This window comes from Benincasa hispida, unplaced genomic scaffold (genome assembly GCF_009727055.1).
Source record: "Benincasa hispida cultivar B227 unplaced genomic scaffold, ASM972705v1 Contig544, whole genome shotgun sequence".
In the NCBI taxonomy this organism is placed as follows: Eukaryota; Viridiplantae; Streptophyta; class Magnoliopsida; order Cucurbitales; family Cucurbitaceae; genus Benincasa; species Benincasa hispida.
The window spans coordinates 10,287-31,029 of NW_024064913.1; the positions used below are offsets into that span (position 1 = coordinate 10,287).

Sequence of the window (20,743 nt, forward strand, 5' to 3'; positions counted from 1 at the left end):
GTTCCTTGTAGCTTAAACATGTTATGTAGAGACATATGAGTGGATCATGTTTAAGTAATAACCTAGATGATCTGTAGTAGATGGATAAGGTTGGGTACCTTATCCTGATGACACTAAAAGTATGACTCACTTTGTAGGTGTTACAATTGTTGTAAAGTGCTACAAATGATTTAATCCTGATCATTCGTGTATAGACATGTGAGCGGGATATTCTATACAAAGGAGTTTGTATAAGACCGGACCAACGAAATGTTTAGTCTCTTTATATAATGTCGTTAATATAGAGACTTACATTTCACCAGGATGACCATAGATAATATGACTTGAATCCTGAATGAGTTAAGAACTCTTGCCTATGAGGGTGGTCCTTTGATTTATATAGGTGAGAGTGGCCAGATCACCGACTCGACAAGCTTGCCATTTTGGGGATTCGTCTGATTAGGGAAGTTGGGAACACAGCTACACAATAAGGAATTTACCCCTTCTCTGAGGTCGAGGTAAGTAGATAAATACTCCCTTAAGGGCTGATTCCGGGGCTTGAACAATGTGGCACCATACCCTCTTCATGGCCCGAGAGGGGTTTAGTCATAGTTGGACTATGATTTATTGTTTATTAGACTATAGGGACAAAAATGGTAATTTTAGTCTAGTTGTACTTACGAGCAATTTATGAAGGGTCATCGTACTGTTGATTGGTTATATCTAATAGACACAGAAATATATATGTAGTACGAAGAGTGCAACTGTCGGTCTTTAGTGGAGTGTCCAACAATTAATGGATGGTCAATAATTTAATTAAATAGTTTAATTAATTATTCACGTATCGTTGGAGCTTCAAGCTACAAGTTCATGAGGTCCTCTTAGTAGCTCATAGGATTAAATGAGAATTAGTTTTTTGAATAAATTTGAATTATTCAAATTAATAGAGGCATTTAATTATATATGATATTATAAGTTATTTTTAATTATATGTGAATATATTATTATAATATATTTAAATACATTATAGCTTTAGTGAGAGGAAATAAATATTTGAATAAGATTCAAATATTATTAATATGAATTTGATTCATAATTGTTAAAATTTAATATAAATGTGATTATATTAAATGTCATATAAGAGAGAAAAGAAACTATAGGTTGTATTGTATATGATACAATATTAAAAAACTATAGACTATATATTATATAGATATACAATAATAATTAATAAATATATAATATGATAAGTTAGTTAACATATTCATATATATAATATATATTAAATGTCATTTTATTATTTAAATAAAAATTAAGGAGCAACTCTCTCCCTCTCTTTTCTCTCCACCCACGTAAGTGGGTGGTGGTTGTATTTGCTTTTTGAAAGACAAGAGAGAGTCTCCTCCTTGATTTGATCATCTTGTTGATCAATACACTCACTGTGAGAAAGACAGAATTATTCTACAAGTTTGTGATTGTTGGTGAATGATCTCCAAACTTCTTCCTCCTCTCTCTAAAAATTCCCTCATCCAAAATAGTCAGAGCCCACCACTCCTGGGTTCTCTACTTGAGAATCCAAGGTAACTATTGTGGTAATATTCATGTACTTTGATCGAGGAGTTCTGAAGAAAGTCTTCAAGGTGTTCGTGTACCGTTTGAGGGATTCTTGAAGATCTGTCTTCAAAGGTAAGATTTCTAAAACCTAATTTTCTAGCATGCTGTAATTTTATGTAAATGCATATCTTGTTCTTTATTTATTGTAAAAACATACATTCAATGAAAAATGGGAATTTGGACGATCTTCTTCCACTCAAGGTTCTCTTCTCTCAAAGTTCCTTCAATGGCCTCATAGTTCAACTAAAACTGGTTGCATGGAATGTCATAGCTTCAACGCATACCACTTTCCTCTAAGTGTTAACTTCTCTCTACTTCACCGAGAGCTTGACATTCCACACTCATATTGTCCTCTATGTTGGCGTTGACAATCAACAAGTAGAAGCAATTAGAATGTTAAGCACTCTAACTACATCAATTGTAGCAATCAATCATGCATGGTCATAAACATAAAAGTAAGGTTTCTGAAAGTACCTTTGAAGATTTAATTTCTTCAAAATCCAGCTTGATCTTTTCTCCAAAAGCTTGTAGACCACCACTTGATTTTTATAATTATCCCTTAATATTTGAATCATATTTAAGCAATTTTCAATTTTCCAATTTCATTTAATTCAATAATTAAACGTATAATTATATCACATATAATTAATAATTAATTTAAAATGAATCGGAACATTTCAAATTTTTTCATCAAGCTATTCTAAGGTTTAGTCTGTTTATAAGCTAGTAGGGGACTTAATGAACCTACAGATCATGAGCACCAACATTTTGAGATTAATTGGCTAAACTCTTTTAACCGAATTAATCAACATACATAACTATCGGGTCACTCCACTAAAGCCCAGTAGTTGCACTCTCCTAACTATAGATATGTTTCTGTCCACTTGATTTAATAATGATCAGTATGTCGATCCTTATAAGTTGTTTGTATTAACAGTTAGGTCAATATTACCATTTTACCCTTGTAATACATTTTGCTCTTTAAGTCTCAATTGATCCACTAATGAATAATTGGTCTATGGTCATACCAATAAATTAGGTCCCTCTCAGTCATAGGGGCCCTTTGTTCAAAACTAGAAAACAGTACTTAAGGGAACAACCTATTTGCTAACTTTGAAACGGGTAAGAGTGAGTTCCATCATGCAGGACTACGTACCCAGCTATCTACCCGGTCTTACCCCTAAAATGGGAGGCTTATTGAGTTTCACTGTTTAACCACTCTCACCCATGTAGACTAAAGGATAATCCCAAATAAACAAGAATTCATAGTTAGCTCAAGACTGAGATCAAGTTACCTTAGATCATCAGATTAAAATAGTCAATTTTAACAGTAAACGATTGTTATAAAAAAAAAGTAACTATTTCATGGTTCGATCTTATATAAACATCTTTTGTATAAGATGCCCTCATTTGCATGTTTCTACCTGAACGGTTTTGAGATCACATCGTTTGTATCTAATACAAGGAAGGCCACATCCATAGTAACCTCAGGATAAGGTACCCAACCTCATCCTTATACTTATAGACCATTTTGGCTATATACTCAAATCAGATCCTCCTTTATGTCACTACATAAAGTTCAAGTATTCATACTATAGCCAAGAGTTTGTTAATTTATTGGATTTAGATTTTACAAGTGCAATTTTACATATTCAATAACACCTTTATTGAATAAATCTCAATAACATCTTTATTGTAAATAGAATTTGTTTAATTTTATAAGCTGCGAGTTTTAGGACATACAACCCAACACTCTAAGTACCCGAGAGTATGGCTTCCTAACACTTAGAATATTTTCCCTCATTCAATCATACATATACATACATTGAGCTTCACATACCCTTCAGCTAATACAAACATCATAAGTACATACTTACAAAAGCTTAATTACATAATTAAGAGGTCTTAAATATAATTATCTAGTAAAACAAGTCTAGGGGTTTACAATTTACCTTCTCCTTAAAGAAATTTTGTCCTTGAAATTTGTCTTAAGCTCAGTTAACTGAATAAATAAGGATACTTGTTTTTCATTTGCTCCTCAGCTTCCCATGTAGCTTATTATATTCCATAGTTTCTCCAAAATATTTTAACCAATGGAATAGTTTTGTTTCTTAATACCTACTCTTTCTTGTCTAGTATCTATATCGGTTCCTCTTTATAGGACAAATTTTCTTTTAACTGTACTGATTGTTCCTGTAGAATATGAGCTAAGTTTGGAACATACTTACTCAACATAGATATAAGGAAAACATCATGTATCCTAGATAATTCTACTGGTAAAACTAATCTGTAAGTCGTTGGCCCGACCCGTTCAATGATCTCATAGGGTCCTATAAATATTGGGCTTAACTTTCCTTTTCTACCAAATCTAATTATTCCTTTCCATGGTGATAACTTAATAAATACTCGGTCGCTAATCTCAAACTCGAGCTCTCTTCTTCGTTTATCTACATAGGTCTTTTGTCTTTCTTGAGCTATCTTCAAATTTTCTCTTATCAATTGAACATTTTCTGAAGTCATCTATACTAATTTCGACCCTATTAATTTCCTTTCACCAACCTCATTCCAACAAACTGAAATTCTACATGGTCTCCTATACAAGGCTTCATACGAAGCCATACCAATGTTGGAATGGTAACTATTATTATAAGCGAACTCCACTAATTATAATTCTGTATCCAAGCTACCTTTAAACTGAATTACACAAGCCCTTAACATATCTTTTAATGTTTGGATCGTCCGCGTTGACTGTCCATCCGTCTATGGATAAAATGTCGTACTAATTTAACTTAGTACCAAATGTTTTCTGCAAATTAGGCCAAAATTTCAAGGTAAAGCTTGGATCAATGTCTGGTATAATCGATACTGGTGCCCCAAACTAGCTTACAACTTTGTCAACATATATCTTGGCCAACTGATCAAAAGTAGAAGTGGCTCTAACTTGAGAAAATTTGTCGTTTTAGTCATAATGTCTACAATCATCCAAATGTCATCATAACCACTGGGTGTCCTGGGTAAGCCAAACAGGAAATCCATGGTCACCTGTTACCATTTCCATTCAGGTACTGGAATCGGGTGGTTTGTATGGTTATATGATATGCATTAAATATGGTTATGCACTAATATGAATGTGCGTTAATGTAGTTGATCATGCACTCCTATCACAAGTTTTCTTGTTCTCTTGCCAAGTATAACAAGATCAAAAGTTTTTCGGGATGATCCGAGGTCGAACACGAGGACTTGCAGCTAAAGACGGTTATAAAGTAATGTGTTTGAGGTGGAATCTAAATGACTAAAATAAAGAAAGTGAGAAACATGCGACTAACTACTATGCGGTGAATTAATTAATGCGACTAAACTAGCTAAACAGGCAGCGAGTATTTGAAGAATATTTCTGAGAGTCTTTAGTGAAACAACAACTTTAACGCATAATAAAAGTGCATGGGAAAACCAAGGTTTAGGGGAAATCAACATTGCATTCCTAAGTTTATATTTAAGTAGAATCTTAGCTTGCATCATCCGTTTGTCGCACACCTCTCAGTGGCTAGATGCGTTTGTCACATTTCCATGACGAATGATCAATGATTTGTTGAGCATAAGGTTATTTCTATCTCTAGAAACACTTCTTACATTGCTTAGTGAGTTCCACAACTACTTACCCTCTCGGGTAGTTGATCATAGTTGCTTGACTCAATGAGTGATCAAGGATAAGCATTCAAATAATTATACACTAAGTAAGCAAGATTGACCTTTAAAGGTTCAACTTAGTTCAAAGCATTAACTATCCCCCTTTTGTGCCTAAGTTCGTCCACAATGGTACAAAATTACGTTCCAGGGTTCATAAGTACCTTTTGAACCAAATTTCTTCCAAATTTTTAGTCAGTGCAAACTTCCACTTGTAGAAATCCAAAGTTCATCCTTTTCGGACTCTTTCTCGACCATTTGTGCCTAAGTTCGTCCACAATGGTACAAAACTACTTTCCAGGGTTCAAAGTACCTTTTGAACAAAACTTCTTCCAAATTTTTAGTCATAGCAAACGGTTGTAGAAATCCAAAGTTCGTCCTTTTCGGACTTCTTCTCCCTCTTTTGTGCCTAAGTTCGTCAACAATGGTACAAAACTACGTTCCAGGGTTCATAAGTACTTTTTGAACCAAATTTCTTCCAAATTTTGTGTCAGAATGGTACAAAACTCTTTCTCGACCTCTTGTACCTAAGTTCTTCCACAATGGTACAAAACTACTTTCCAGGGTTCATAAGTACCTTTTGTACAAAACTTCGTCCAAATTTTTAGTCGTAGCAGACTTTCACTTGTAAAAATTCAAAGTTTGTCCTTTTCGGACACTTTCTCGACCTTTTGTGCCTAAGCCCGCCCAACATGGTACAAAACTACTTTTCAGGGTTCATAAGTACCTTTTGAACCAAACTTCGTCCAAATTTTTAGTCATAGCAGACTTTCACTTGTAGAAATTTATAGTTCGTCTTTTTTGGAGTCTTTCTCGACCTTTTGTACCTTAGTTCGTCCACAATGGTACAAAACTATTTTCTAGGGTTCATAAGTACTTTTTGAACCAAACTTCGTCCAAATTTTTAGTCATAGTAAATTTCCACTCTTAGAAATACAAAGTTCGTCCTTTTCGAACTTTTTCTCGACCTTTTATGCCTAAGTTCGTCCAAAATGGTACAAAACTACTTTCGAGGGTTCATAAATACCTTTTGAACCAAACGTCGTCCAAATTTTTAGTCATAGCAGACTTCCACTTGTAGAAATCCAAAGTTCGCTTTTTTCGGACTCTTTCTCCACCTTTTGTGCCTAAGTTCGTCCACAATGGTACAAAACAACTTTACAGGGTTTGTAAGTACCTTTTGAACCAAAGTTCATCCAAAATTTTAGTCATCGCAGACTTCCACTTTTAAAAATCCAAAGTTCGTCCTTTTCGGACTCTTTCTCGGCCTTTTGTCCCTATGTTTTTTCACAATTGTACAAAACTAGTTTCTAGGGTTCGTAAGTACCTATTGAACCAAACTTCGTCCAAATTTGTAGTCATAGCATATTTCCACTTGTAGAAATCCAAAGTTTGTCCTTCTCAGACTCTTTCTCGACCTTTTGTGCCTAAGTTTGTCCACAATGGTACAAAACTACTGTCCAGGGTTCATAAGTAACTTTTGAACCAATGTTCGTCCAAATTTTTTGTCATAGAAAACTTCCACTTGTAGAAATCCAAATTTCGTCCTTTTCGCACTCTTTCTCGACCTTTTGTGCCTAAGTCCGTCCACAATGGTACAAAACTACTTTTCAGGGTTCATAAGTACCTTTTGAACCAAACATCGTCCAAATTTTTAGTCATAGCAGACTTCCACTTGTAAAATCCAAAGTTCGTTCTTTTCGGACTTTTTCTCGACCTTTTGTGCCTAGTTCATCCACAATAGTAGAAAACTACTTTCTAGGTTTCATAAGTACCTTTTGATGAACCAAACATCGTCCAAATTCTTAGTCATAGCAGACTTCCACTCGTAGAAATCCAAAGTTCGTTTTTTTCGGACTCTTTCTCCACCTTTTGCGCCTAAGTTCGTCCACAATGGTACAAAACAACTTTACAGGGTTCGTAAGTACCTTTTGAACCAAAGTTCATCCAAAATTTTAGTCATAGCAGACTTCTACTTTTAGAAATCCAAAGTTCGTCCTTTTCGGACTCTTTCTCGACCTTTTATCCCTATGTTTTTTTCACAATGGTACAAAACTAGTTTTCAGGGTTCATAAGTACCTATTGAACCAAACTTCGTCCAAATCTGTAGTCATAGCAGATTTCCACTTGTTCAACATTATATCTATTTTCAATTTGACACACAAAATAATAATAATAATTGGTTTGCAATTACATCTTTATTTATATAAATATTTACAAATAATGCAAGATGGTATCCTAGAATTGACCATTTATTTTTTGGATATGGAATTTGAAAAGATCAACAATAATATTTTATAATAAAATTTATATCTATGAACTATTATATTATAATTATTATAATTAAATAATATTTGTAAAATAAAGAGATCTAATGAATATTTGGAAGAAAAGGAGGTCTAGCTAAGTTAAATAATTTTAATTGTATATAGAAAATAAACAACCCAAAACTATACACACACAATCACACCATTATGTAACCACCACTTTTAATATTTTTAACCCTTTTACAAATTCATGCTCCTGTAATGTTCCTTTATTATTTGTGCGATGTGGGAATGAATTTTTAATTTTATATTTAATAAATAATAAGAATTAAGTAAGGGGCATATCGAAAATTTTGAAATTATCATTTGTAAAAAATAGTAAAAAATATGATTCTCTAGCTAAAATAACTTTTAGATAGGAAGACAATAAGATAAGTTTGATTTTATGGAAAAATCATCGAATATAATCGTGTACTAAAAATAAAAAATTAAAAAAAAAAAAACAAAGTATTATTTGGACTTAACTTCACAATTGACATTTTGTATATAATTTTCTTTCTCCCTACATGCATAAATCATTTGATATAATCATGTATTACAAAATAAAAAAATAAAATAAAATAAATAAACTCAAAACATTATTGTGCTTAACTTGACAAAATTGATAATGTTTTTTTTTCTCCCTTATATGAACATCTTCGAGTCTTCCCTAACATTACAAAGTTTATTAACAAAACATTGCAACATAAAAGTAAGACTAAAGATGAAGGTTAAATTAAACAATCTAATAGTGGAAAAATAGGCTGCAAGTGAGAGTGATAGAATCAGCTCAACTGTGAATGTGTCGATGTCGATGCCAAATATCGATATCAAAGCAGTTAAAGAAAGCTAACTAGGATCATTTAATGATTTCATTCAAGTGATAGGAATGAGCTTAAAATATTAGAAATACAATATTATTAGTTAAAAAAAACCGTATGTATATAAGTGAATATTCAAATGTTTGGAAAAGAATTTTTTATATAGATATAGAAGATAGAGTTACAAAAATCTTTTAAAATCTCATCATTAAATATAAGTTCATATATTTGAGAAATTTAATAATATAAATAAGGAGGTAGAATTTTCATATTCTAACATCTTTTATCTCTTAAATACTTATAAGGTTATATATGGATATGAGAATGTAAAGTCATTAAATATTTATTTTATTTAATATATATAATTTCATTTTTTTTTTTCTAAAAAGAGACTTAATGAATACGTGAGTAAGGTGTTTTTCTTTTCTCCAAACATTAACATAAACGACCTAATAAGATGAGTTTAAGATGGTAGAACAATGATAATATAATTTCAAGATTTGGCAAAGGGGTAGAATATTCTAAAAATGATTCTCCCTTTTAGCCATCTTTTAACATATTAAAAAGGATAGACTAGCTTCAGCCACACTAGCTGGCCGATAGATCCTAAAATTAACGAAAAAAAAGAACTATCTAATTCTTCTTATTCTTCTTGTTTTTATATGAAGAATTTTCATGGATATATTTTGTTTAGTCACATGATGGGATAAGAATTTGGATTCTCGTCGCTGCACATCTGAACCTCATGAAAATTAATCGGAACCTCGTAGTAAAATGTCGAAGGCTGATATGAGAAACCGCTGTACTCCATTTTCTGGCCACTACCGTCTCCACCACCGGAGGTGGAAGCTTTGTAACCACCACCGTTGGAAGTGGAAGCTTTGTCACCACCACTGCCTCCTCCAGCTTCTTTTTCTTTCTTGTCGCCTCCAACAACAACAGTTTCTCCTGTCTTGAGAGGAACTACTTCGACGGATTTCTTGAACGTTTCATTGAGGTAGCCGACATGGTCTTTTCCTTCTATGCTGCGCTTAGTTGTTATCAAATTCTTCTGAGCATCTATTGAAATCTCACTGACTCCCGTAAAATTGATTTCAATTGATTTTGATTTTCCGAATGAGACATGAATTTCTTCATCTTTGAATTTGATGTGTGTCTTCCTAATCTTTTGAAAAGAAAATTAATGGTTAATTCACAAATCTAAGCTACATCTGCACCTAATTAAAAATAACATATGACCATTACCTCATTGGCCATATTCTCGTCGGTCTTCTTCTCAATCTTTTCGTCGGGTTTTTTATGGCCACTAGCATCTTCGATAGGCTGAGAAGAGACGATTTCAATTTTCTTCTTAGTCTTCTTCTCCAGTTTGGTTTTGATTACGACAGGGTTTACTTTTCCGGTAAGGGTGAGTCTGTTGGATGAAAGATCCACTTTCACGTCACTCACACCTGTAAATCATTGAAGTTGACTCAAGATCATATTTGACCAAACCAACAATTAAAATTGCCAAATTAGAAAGAAATAAAAATTGACCATCCAAATGCTTCACTGCTCGTTTTACTTTCTCAGCACAACCATTGCAATGCATATGGATCTGAAAAACGGCAATAACTGCGACATTCTTCTCTCTGACATTCATATTAGCAACTTCAACTCTCTGAAATCAAAACTCAACACCAAAAATAATTACAAAATATCCTTAAGATCAAGAAATTCAAACAAGAAAAGGAGCGTAAACTAACCTCACACATCTCTTATGTTAAAGTACTCTGCGAACTACGTTTGCTTAGATAGAGGAAAATGTGCATAAAATCCCTTTTTATAATGAGAAAGGAGGGAAGATGAACAACCACTTCGATTACATTTTCATTATCACAACACACAATCATTTTTTTTTAAATGTTCTATCAAACTTTAGGTTAATAAATAATCATTATTGCTAAAAAATAAAAAGAAAATTCATTGAATGAAATTAAAAAGGAAAATAAGTTTTTTATTCAAAGTCGAATGGATACCACAAACGGAAATTTGGGCAATTAATTCTATGATATATTGTTTGATGAAGAGAGAAGGGAAAATCAACAAGCCACTTCCGTTTCATTTTCACAATGTCCTATCAACTTTAGGTTAATAAATAATCATTATTATTAATTAAAAAAAAATGAAAATTCATTGAATGAAATTAAAAAAGGAAAATAACTTTTTATTAAGAAAGCCGAAAGGATAACCATTCCGACATAACGTTTTTAAACTTTGAAGGACATTCCATTTCTAGCTCGGATCAAATATTTAATTTAATTTGATTTATAGTTTAATTTAAGTTATTTATTTTAGTTTAATGTTGATGACTTACATGTTTCATTATATACATTACAAAGCAATAAAATTCAAATAATTCAAATAATAATAACGTGTATTTTGTACTTCATAATAAATATTTTTTTTTTTGTTTGGATATCCGTCTCCTCTCCTTTTACAATCTTTTTTTCTCTAAACAAATAATAACAATAATATTGTTAGTACAAATATAAAATCTGGTAGATTTTTTTTAAAAAAAAAAATTAACAAAACATTAGAGAAATATATAGTAAAAGAGAAGATAATCACATAACACTTTGGAAGAAATAACAATGCCAACTTCTTACTATATATTTTGATTGTGTCAAAATTATAAATATATATTAGTATTAACAAAAAATAAAAAAAGTATAAAAACTAACTAAAAGAGTACATTTATAATGATTAAATAGAAACAAAATCTTTAGAATAAAATGAGAGTGATGGGTGTTGGCTTTTTGGCCCTTAAATTCAAATTAATTAATTTTAATTAATTAATATTTTGATGATAGCAAACTTAATTTTATTTACTAACAATTTTATTATTTTGAATAATTCATAGTGTAGAGCTCAAAACAATGATTCGATGCATTTTGAATCACTCAAATCGAAATTCGGATGAAAAAGATATGAACAAAAGAAGTATAACGGAAAAATACTCGAGATAGTGAGATAACGAATTAATCATCTAATTGGACCAATTAGAGAGTGTCATTTGGAACTATAGGGTTACTGACTTGTGGGACTTCAAATTGCATTTGGTGGATTTTAGTTTTATTAAAAAAAAAAAAGATTTAAAAGAAATTATTTTGGTTGAAAATTAAAAAAAAAAAAAAAAAATATATATGTATATGTAGATATTGTTTTGGTGGATTTTTCTTAAATGCTTTTTTAAAAAAATATATATTTTTATTTTATATTTTTTCTTTTCACTTTCAATCACCACCTTCCATTTTACTTTTTGATCAATTCAATAGTCCATATTATTTCTAACCTATTTCCCTCTCTTTTCATACTTCATCTTCTCCAAAAATTATTTCAACTTTTCACATTTTACAATCCTCAAAATCAGTAAAAAAGCCATCATTGTTACTCTCTGAATTTTTTTTAAATAATGTTATTTTAATATATATTAACAAAATTAGGGTAGGATTGAAAGTTGACAAAAATAGGTTTTTAAATCGTATACCCGGTATACGATTACATCTTAATCGTGTACCCGATACACGATTAGCCCTAAATCATGTACCCAATACACGAGTGTCTGTTGATCTGGCACGTGCAGTCTGCTATTGCAATCATTCAGCGTTGATTGAGGTAATCGTGTACCCAATACACGTCTCCCTTCTCTATTAAACGGTCGCGACCCTTCTTCTTCCTCCATCTGAAAGCCTTCTGCCTCCTTTTTTCTTCCGTGTTCCCCATCCAAAAACCTCCTCCATTCGTCCATCCGGAAAAATTGTTTAAAAACCTCCTACCTTAAGTCGTGTGCATCCATTTAACCATCCGTCCAACCGTTTGTCCGATAGCTTCTGCCTCTCTTTGATTGTGGTGAAAAAATTTTCCTACGTTGTTTACATTTGGGCTGAACTTAATGTGTAGTTTATGGATCCATGATTTATTTGTTGGGCCGAATCTAGAAATATATGTATATGTTTGTCTATTTGTTGGCTGATTTTGTCTAATGTAGTTTATGAACTTAGAAATTAGATTTTGTTTGGCTGATTTTGTTGGGCTATTTTTCTGATTTTGTCTAATGTAGTTTATGAACTTAATGTGTAGTTCTAATATAGTTTATGAACTTAGAAATTAGATTATGTTTATGAACTTAAAAATGAAGATTGGTTCATATATATATTATTTTGTTTGCATTTAGGCTGAATTAAATGTATGATTCATGGATATATTATTTTGTTTTTATTTGGTTTGATTTAAATGTATAGTTTATGGATCTCAGATTTGGGCTGATTTAAATGTATAGTTTATGAATCTTAGATTTGGGCTGATTTAAATATACAGTTTATGAATCTTAGATTTGGGCTTATTTAAATGTATAATATTTAGATAATATATGTTGAACTTCGAAATTGTATTTTGTTGGGTTGACATATTAACATTTTTTTTTTGTAAACTATAACAGTTATAAAAATCATAATAAATATGTCAATGCGTCCAAAAGATTTAGTTATTATTGAACCTGGAAATGGACATAGTGACATTGACACTGAAGTTGATGAATTATTTGAAAACGACAGTAGTGGGGAACATGATCTTCAGTTGGTACCGTCGGATATGTTCACCTAAATAAAATATAATTATATATTTTATGTACTTATATTTTTCATGTAATTGTATCTTTAATGTACTTATATTTTTATGTAATTGTTTCATTTTATGTAATTGTGCTTTTTATATAATGAATTTATTTTTCATGTAATTGTATCTTTTTATGTACTTTTTATGTATATTTTAGGTGATGGATTTTATTATGTAATGTAATCTGAACTTCTTAGGTAATGGAGTCTGGTCCTTCTAATCCTGTACAATTATATCAACAAAGTACGCATTGTTCATAATCAGTATGGGATAGTTCTTCGATAGTAGTGTTGAGTTGTCGGAGAAGGGAAGCGTCTGCACAACATACTATCCCATTTGATCGCCGCATTACCCTACGTTGAGCAGACAGGTTTTCCTAGAGTTGCACAAATCGGTTTTATCATTGATCGGCACCTTATTACTACTCTAGTTGAGCATTGGAGATCAGAAACCTATACATTTCACCTGCCTTGTGGGGAATGTACGATCACGTTGTAGGATGTTGCCATACAGTTTGGGTTACGAATGGACGGGCAACCATTGACAGTTCACTATAGTATGACTGGAAGAATGTTTGTGAAGAGGTCTTAGGTGTTCTACTAGATGATCTAAAAGGATCAAGATTGAGTATCCCCTGGTTGGTGTCCCAGTTTCCAAAATTACCTCCCGATGCTGATGACATCAGCATACGTAGGTATACACGAGCATACATCATTCAACTTATTGGAGGATTTTTGTTCGCTGACAAGTCAAATACTCTAGTGCATCTCATGTTCCTCCCGCTACTGTTTGATTTCGAGCATGCTGGTACGTACTCGTTGGGTGGTGCATGTCTTGCATGGTTGTATAAAGAACTTTGTTGGGCTACCAATGCACAAGCGTTGGAAATAGCGGAGCCAATGATACTACTACAGATGTGGGCTTATGATATATTTCCAATTATAGCACCACAAGTCCAGTTACAGGCACCAGATCATCGTCCACTTAGTGCTAGGTATTATTTCATTTATATATTTATTTCATTATCATTTTATGTAAGAATATAAATTAATTGTATTTTTTATAATTTTGTGGTTTATTAACTGCCTCTGAACAGTCAACAAATATGTTGCTCATGCACCGAAAATATTTGACAAGCTCATGCACTATTAGGTAACAAATGTATATATAAATGAATATTTAAAACATTTTGGATGTATGCTTATCTTTTTTTTTTTGGTCAAATTATTTGGACACCATACACACAACAGATTTAGTAATCCTTACCTGATTACTGTCGTGATGGTGAAGACATCTGGTTGACCGTTAGCCCTCTTATATGCTTCCATATAGTAGAGTGGCATCATCCAGGTCGTGTAATGAAATAGTTAGGTCTGCGACAAACGATACCTTCGTTGTCCTATACACTCCCAGCACTACACCAGATCGATTTGAGAAGTAAGCACGATCAAGACTGGCATCGAATCCACGTGGAATATATATCCTATTGGCATGGACGACATGATCGTTGTGCAGGGAGAATTAACAAATGGGCCAACTGTATCAGATGACTACTTTTCCTTGTACCAATTCAATAACGAGGTGATTTATCACACCTGATGGCGCTTACTATTACTACATGGTAAGAGATTTAAAATCAGACATTTTCCATATATATGATATGAATATTGTTTAATATTTATTTTTTTCATTGTACAGAATAATTTTATCGGAGATGTACAACAATATTCAGTGCAGCATAACTTACCAGACTTGGGTTCAATGTGTTAGCAAACATTGGTCAACATAGAAGGTATTATTCAACAAACAAGACGACTCAATATTGCTGACATCGATCGAAGACGTATTTGTCGTAGACAACAATGACAGTAGGGTGAACCTAATTTAGAGGGACACGAAAACAACCCCCATGAGGGGTAAGGGCCAAGGTAGTCGTTTTTAAATTTCATGTAAACTTTCATTTTCAAATTGTAAATTAAAGAACTAATTACATCTTCTATAATATCATGACTTTTTTTTTTTATATGAGTGCAAGATAATTATATTTTCATTATAGATTAAATATATAATTAAGTTTAATAATGAAGGAATTTCTGGACCCGTTCCTAAAGTCTTAATATTGTTGTACATCTCCAATTAAAAAAAAAACTAATTAGTCAATCTATTTTTTTTTAAAAAAAAGAAAGACTAATCGTGGATCGGTCCAGATTATGACAATCGTGGACCCGGTCCACGAGTTTATGTGACCGGTCAACCAGTCAATCGATGTGGTGCTTACTGGATTAAACGGTAATCGTGTACCCTGTACACGAATTTGACACATGGCAATCGTGTACCCCTACACGATTTCACTACCTATTTTGTCAATAGTTTCAACAACACCTATTTTAAAAAAATACTTTCAAATCCTACCCTAATTTTGTCAATATATATTAAAATAACATTATTTAAAAAAAAATCTTAAGTCTCTCTACAAACTTCCAATTTTCTTTCTTTTCATCTTATTCTCGACATAAATTTTTGTTGTATTGTGAGGATTAAAGTGTGTAAGCTTAAACTTGTATACCCACTCTTTTTAGAGACTTTTGTTGTGTAATTTAAAGTTTTGAATATATTGTAAGGGTTGGATCCTAACCCATGGAAAAGTTCGTATTTATTCTTGAGCAATGTAGTGGCTTGGCTCTCATCCGTGGATAGAGTCAAAGAAGATTGTTTAATCAAAATCCCAAGTGGATCTTGGGATAGTGGATGTAGGTTGTGTTTGACTGAGTTTTTAGTAATTTAATTTAAAAATATCCAATTAGATCAAATTGAGCACCCCCCCCCCCCCCCCCCCCGAGTTGCCATACTTGATAAACATTGTTGTTAGAGGTTTATGGGAAACATAGTAGCAAATGGAATTGTTGAAGGGTAATTTACTTGTAGAGGTACTTATTTTGCTGGTTCAAACTATGCATATTGGAAAGCTAGAATGAAAATTTATTTGCAGTCTATTGATTATAATTTGTGGTTAATTGTTGCTAAATGTCCTTATGTACCCATGAAAAATGTTGATAATGTTGATAAACCTAAATTAGAAGAAGAGTACAATGAAAATGAAATGAAAAAAAAGTGCACTTTTAATGCAAAAGCTATTAATTGTTTGTATTGTACTTTGAGCAAAGATGAATTTAATAGAATATCCATGTGTTCTTCTACTCAAGAAATTTGGATTAATCTTGAAATTACGCACGAAGGAAGAAATCAAGTTAAAGAGTCTAAAATTACCATGCTTGTTCAAATGAATTATTTATATTATATTTAATTACATGAATCTCATTCATATAATTAGTACTTGAATCATATTCAAATTCCTCTCATATTACCTTGTATTATAATGTATCAAATACATTATATTAATTATATCACATAATAATTAATTTAATTAATTATATCATATATAATTATTTTCTTCAATTAATTTGAACACTTCAAATTAATCTAAAATTAATTATTAATTAAATCCCTGTTGATTTATAGAGGGGACCTTATGGACTTGTAGGTTGAAGCTCCAACGGTACACGGATAATTAATTAAACTATTTAATTAAATTACCCAACATTCGTTAACTGTCTATCATTTTACTAAAGATTGGTAGTTGCATTCTTCGCACTACAAATAAATTTTTGTGTCCATTGGATATAACCAATCAACAGCGCAATGACCCTTCACAAATTGCTCGTAAGTAGAGTTGGGCCAAAAATACCATTTTGCCCCTGTAGTTACACCTAATTTCTTAGGTACAATTGATCCCTTTAATGAACAATAAGTCATAGTCCAACTATGACCAAGTCCCTCTCGGGCCAGGAGAGGGTGTGGCCACTATGTTCAAGCCCCGGAATCATCCCTTAAGGGAGCAATTTATCTACTTTCCCCTGCACCCAGGAAGGAGTGAATTCTGTCTTGTGTAGCTGTGTTCCTAGCTCCTCAGTCAAATGAATATCCAAAATGGTAGGCTTATTGAGTTGGCAATCTGGCCACTCTCCCCCATACAAATCAAAGGACCACCTTCATGAACAGGAATTCACAATTCACTCAGAATTCAAGTCATGTCACCTATGGTCATCCTAGTAAAATATAAGTCTTTATTATTAACGGCATTATATAAAGAGACAATCATTTTGTGGTCCAGTCTTGTACAACTTTGTATAGGATATCCTCGCTCACATGTCTCTACATGAATGATTAGGATCAAATCATTTGTAGCACTTTACAACACTTGTAACACCTACAGAGTGGGCTATATCTGTAGTGTCACCAGGATAAGCTACCAAGTCTTATCCATCTACTACAGACCGTTTAGGTTATTATTTATACATGATCTACTTGTATGTCTCTATATAATTGTATAAATTACATAAAATAACCTCGGATTTTAGTTTATTGGATTGAGTATATGCTAATAAAATAACACTTATTTTATTAACAACAATATATTTATACAAAGTTTAAAAACTACGAGATTACAAGTAGATTTAGGACAACAATCCCAACATCAAGATCACAGTGTTTTTCTCTGTAAAATTCAATTCTCTTTCTCTCTAAAAAAGGGGCTCCCACAAGTCAGTTCTTCTCAGAAAATAGCCGAGAAGACCTTTCGGAGGCGTCACCGTGTAGAGGAGAAGTTTGCTTTATTGTTGGAGAGCACTTGCTACGGAATAGAGGATTCTACAAAGGTATTTCTCTCGAAACCTCAAAACTCATACTTAACCTCTATTTTAGAGCATGTGATATCTACTCTGTATGTTTCTTATTTTAATTATCTAAATTCTTATATTCCAAATAAAAAACAAAAGAATTCATACACTTCTGCTGTGAGATTTGATCCCTTCAAGCTTAATCTTCTTCATTAGTCCAATCGCCCTTTGGCTTAGGTACTTTAACACCAACATAGTTAGTGATAATTGAATGAGACCAATCAATAATCACTACTTTCCATATTTTCTATCAATGGATTTGAGGAGACCAGTCAGACAAACTTTCCAACGGGCATAATTTGTTCCATCAAGCATAGGGGAAGATTTGGTTAATCCACCTTTTTTTATTCCTTCCATGTGATGAAGTACAGATCAAAATACTAAAAGTAATGACGACCTTCTCTCATACCTATTGAAATTTAGGTTATCTAACATATGATAAAACGCTTTACACACCATGTTACAACATTTTTAGGAACATCAAAGATAAATATAGAAAACTAAAACCAAAATAGAACATAAAGTTTGGTAACTCAGTTGGGTGTAAAACCACCTACGTCTGGGGTTGAAAGAGAGATAGAGTCGGTGTCGTAAATCTCTCTCCGACAATAATAACTAGTACTACAAGCGACAAGTCCAAGGTCGAACCATAAGGAAGGATAGAAGATTAGTTCCTCGAAACTCATTTTTAGTTAAAGTGATAGATAGGAGGGAGGGGGATGGGGGGAAGAAGGGGTTTGATGTGGATTGACAATTGGATATGCATAAAACTAAAATGCAGAAAAGTACAAGATAGAAGTGCAATTAATCAAGACATCCTAGTTTAAAGGAATGGAGTTGCCCAATGAAATTTAAATCATTGAGTAATCATAATATTACTTAGACCTTCTTGCATATGCCTAGCTAAATTAATTAGAATCCTAATTAACCATCCTTATTTAGCTAACATGAGAAGATGAATCCGCTCTAAACATATTAACTAATCACATTAAGTTTATAGCAAGATGAACTAATTAACTTCACCATCTTGTTAACTCATTCAATATGATTTTCACATCAAGATTGATTAAAGTTTTACTTAGCGTGGTCAACTTTACAAATAAGCAAGTTAGTCTAAACCTTTTGTTCCTATGGTTCATTTCCTTAATCAAGGTTAAATCTAAGCATGGAACTACATAAACAATATTGGTTGTCAATCAAATATATGAAAATGCAATTCACAATCAGTAAATTCAGAATGAGAATCCCTAAGCAAGATATATACATCATGATATAAAAATCTCACAAAATTACAATGGTTTCAACAAGTCCTCTAAACTAAGAAAATCCTTGAACTTACCTCCTCATGGAGATAAAGAAGACAAATCCTGGAATCTCCTTGATTAATTACAAAATGAACACCCAAAGAAGAAAGTGGAAGAGAGAAAAAAGGGAAAGGGGATTGGAAGCCTAAGTGGGTAATCTCTTGACCTAAAAATCAAAGAAGAATCGGTTGAAGCATAGCAATGCTGCCCAAAAGTTGTCGCAACATAACGCTGGAGCATAGCGACACGCAACGTTTTATGCTCTAGTGTGTGAGCTCTACCAATACTTTCGTCAAAATTCGTAGTGTAGCTACGCTAAGGGTAGTGTTGTTACAATCTCTTCAATCTTTAACTACTACCTTGCAGAGTAATGCTATGCAATCCAAAGAGTTGCTATGTTTGTGCTAGGGGCATTTTGGTCATTTTGCCTCATTTGAAGCTCGGATGCCCAATTTAGCTCTTAATTACTCCTAACTAATCACCGAGGACTCGTAATGGTCAATTCTACCTCATAGGCACCCAAAAAAAATAATCAATAAACACATTAAACATAGTAATGATCTTAAATTTAGAAGAGGAAGATAGTATATTTTCAGTGCTATCAGGGTTACAGTGTACATGTGATGACGAGAAATTAGAAGTCAAATTATTCAACAACTAAAATCCCGTGGATACAATATGTGATGCATGTTCTTAAAATATGCGTTGATAGTCATGCACCGATGGCCATGTGTTAGAATGATAATGCGTTAACAAAAGTATGCGATGACCATGCGTTCTGTCACAAGTTTTCTTGCGCTCACGCCAAGTATAATATGAACGCAAGTTTCTCGGGTGATCTAAAGTCGAACTCAGGGACTTGTAATGAAATGAATGCAGTAATGTGCACACGGCAGTTTAAATAAAAGAATGAAAAAGGGGTTTCTATATTAATACTATTCCTACTCCTAGCTAACAGACAACGCAATAAGAATATGCATGAGAGGTAGAGATACGACAACACTTGACATGAAATAGATGAATGGAAAAATAGATAAAATGCTGAAATGTTTTCGTTGTAACCCTTAAGAGAGACCGCAAGGGCAACCTTAGTCAATGCAAGCCATGTGATCATGCAACAAACATACAATAGTAAACCACCTCTCGATGCGAATGCTACGGCTTCTTATGCTAGAACGCATGCGATATATGCAATAAGTCTATAGGACCTACACATAAGCCACTCTTTTTATTTATGCGTTGTCAAAATGATACACACACAAATAAGGCGACCACTTAATATCATTCCCATCTCTAGGATTCATGCGATGTAGGTTGACAATTAAAGCTTATCTCTATGTCCCTATCTCTTGCTTATGCCGATCTAATCTCGCTCTCTCAAGTCTAGATTCTAACCTAGCTCTCTCGAGTCATTAGGTTCTTTCTTTAGATTCTCTCTTGAGTAGCTCTAAAGGGGTGTTGGGCACAACATAAAACAAGACAATCGCATAACTTGGTTGACGCAAGATTACTCCTATCTCTAGTGAACAATGTATACATTGCTTAATGCGACCAACCACTTACCCTCTCAGGCAGTTGGTTGTTACTGACTTTACTAATAAACAAGCAACGTGTTAGCCCATAGACAGACGTTGTCGCAGCTT

At 32.8% G+C, this 20,743-nt stretch overlaps 1 protein-coding gene across 1 annotated transcript; it reads right to left on the reverse strand.

Annotated features, from left to right (window-relative positions):
• Nucleotides 1–9,098: 9,098 nt before the first annotated feature.
• Nucleotides 9,099–12,194, reverse strand: LOC120069664 (heavy metal-associated isoprenylated plant protein 3-like). The gene is made up of 4 exons (XM_039021445.1): nt 11,964–12,194; nt 9,941–10,064; nt 9,650–9,855; nt 9,099–9,569 (listed from the first exon to the last, which is right to left on the reverse strand). The coding sequence occupies exons 1-4, from the start codon at nt 12,192–12,194 to the stop codon at nt 9,099–9,101; spliced, it is 1,032 nt and encodes a 343-aa protein (XP_038877373.1).
• Nucleotides 12,195–20,743: the final 8,549 nt, after the last annotated feature.

Bases quoted from the DNA above. Each gene is read 5' to 3' on its own strand.
- LOC120069664 (XM_039021445.1), bottom strand. From the start codon at position 12,194: ATGGACGAATGGAGGAGGTTTTTGGATGGGGAACACGGAAGAAAAAAG. The intron at 9,856-9,940 runs GTCAATTTTTAT...AATGATTTACAG, and splicing joins AGCAGTGAAGCATTTGGATG to GTGTGAGTGACGTGAAAGTG. The intron at 9,570-9,649 runs GTAATGGTCATA...TCTTTTCAAAAG, and splicing joins ACGAGAATATGGCCAATGAG to ATTAGGAAGACACACATCAA.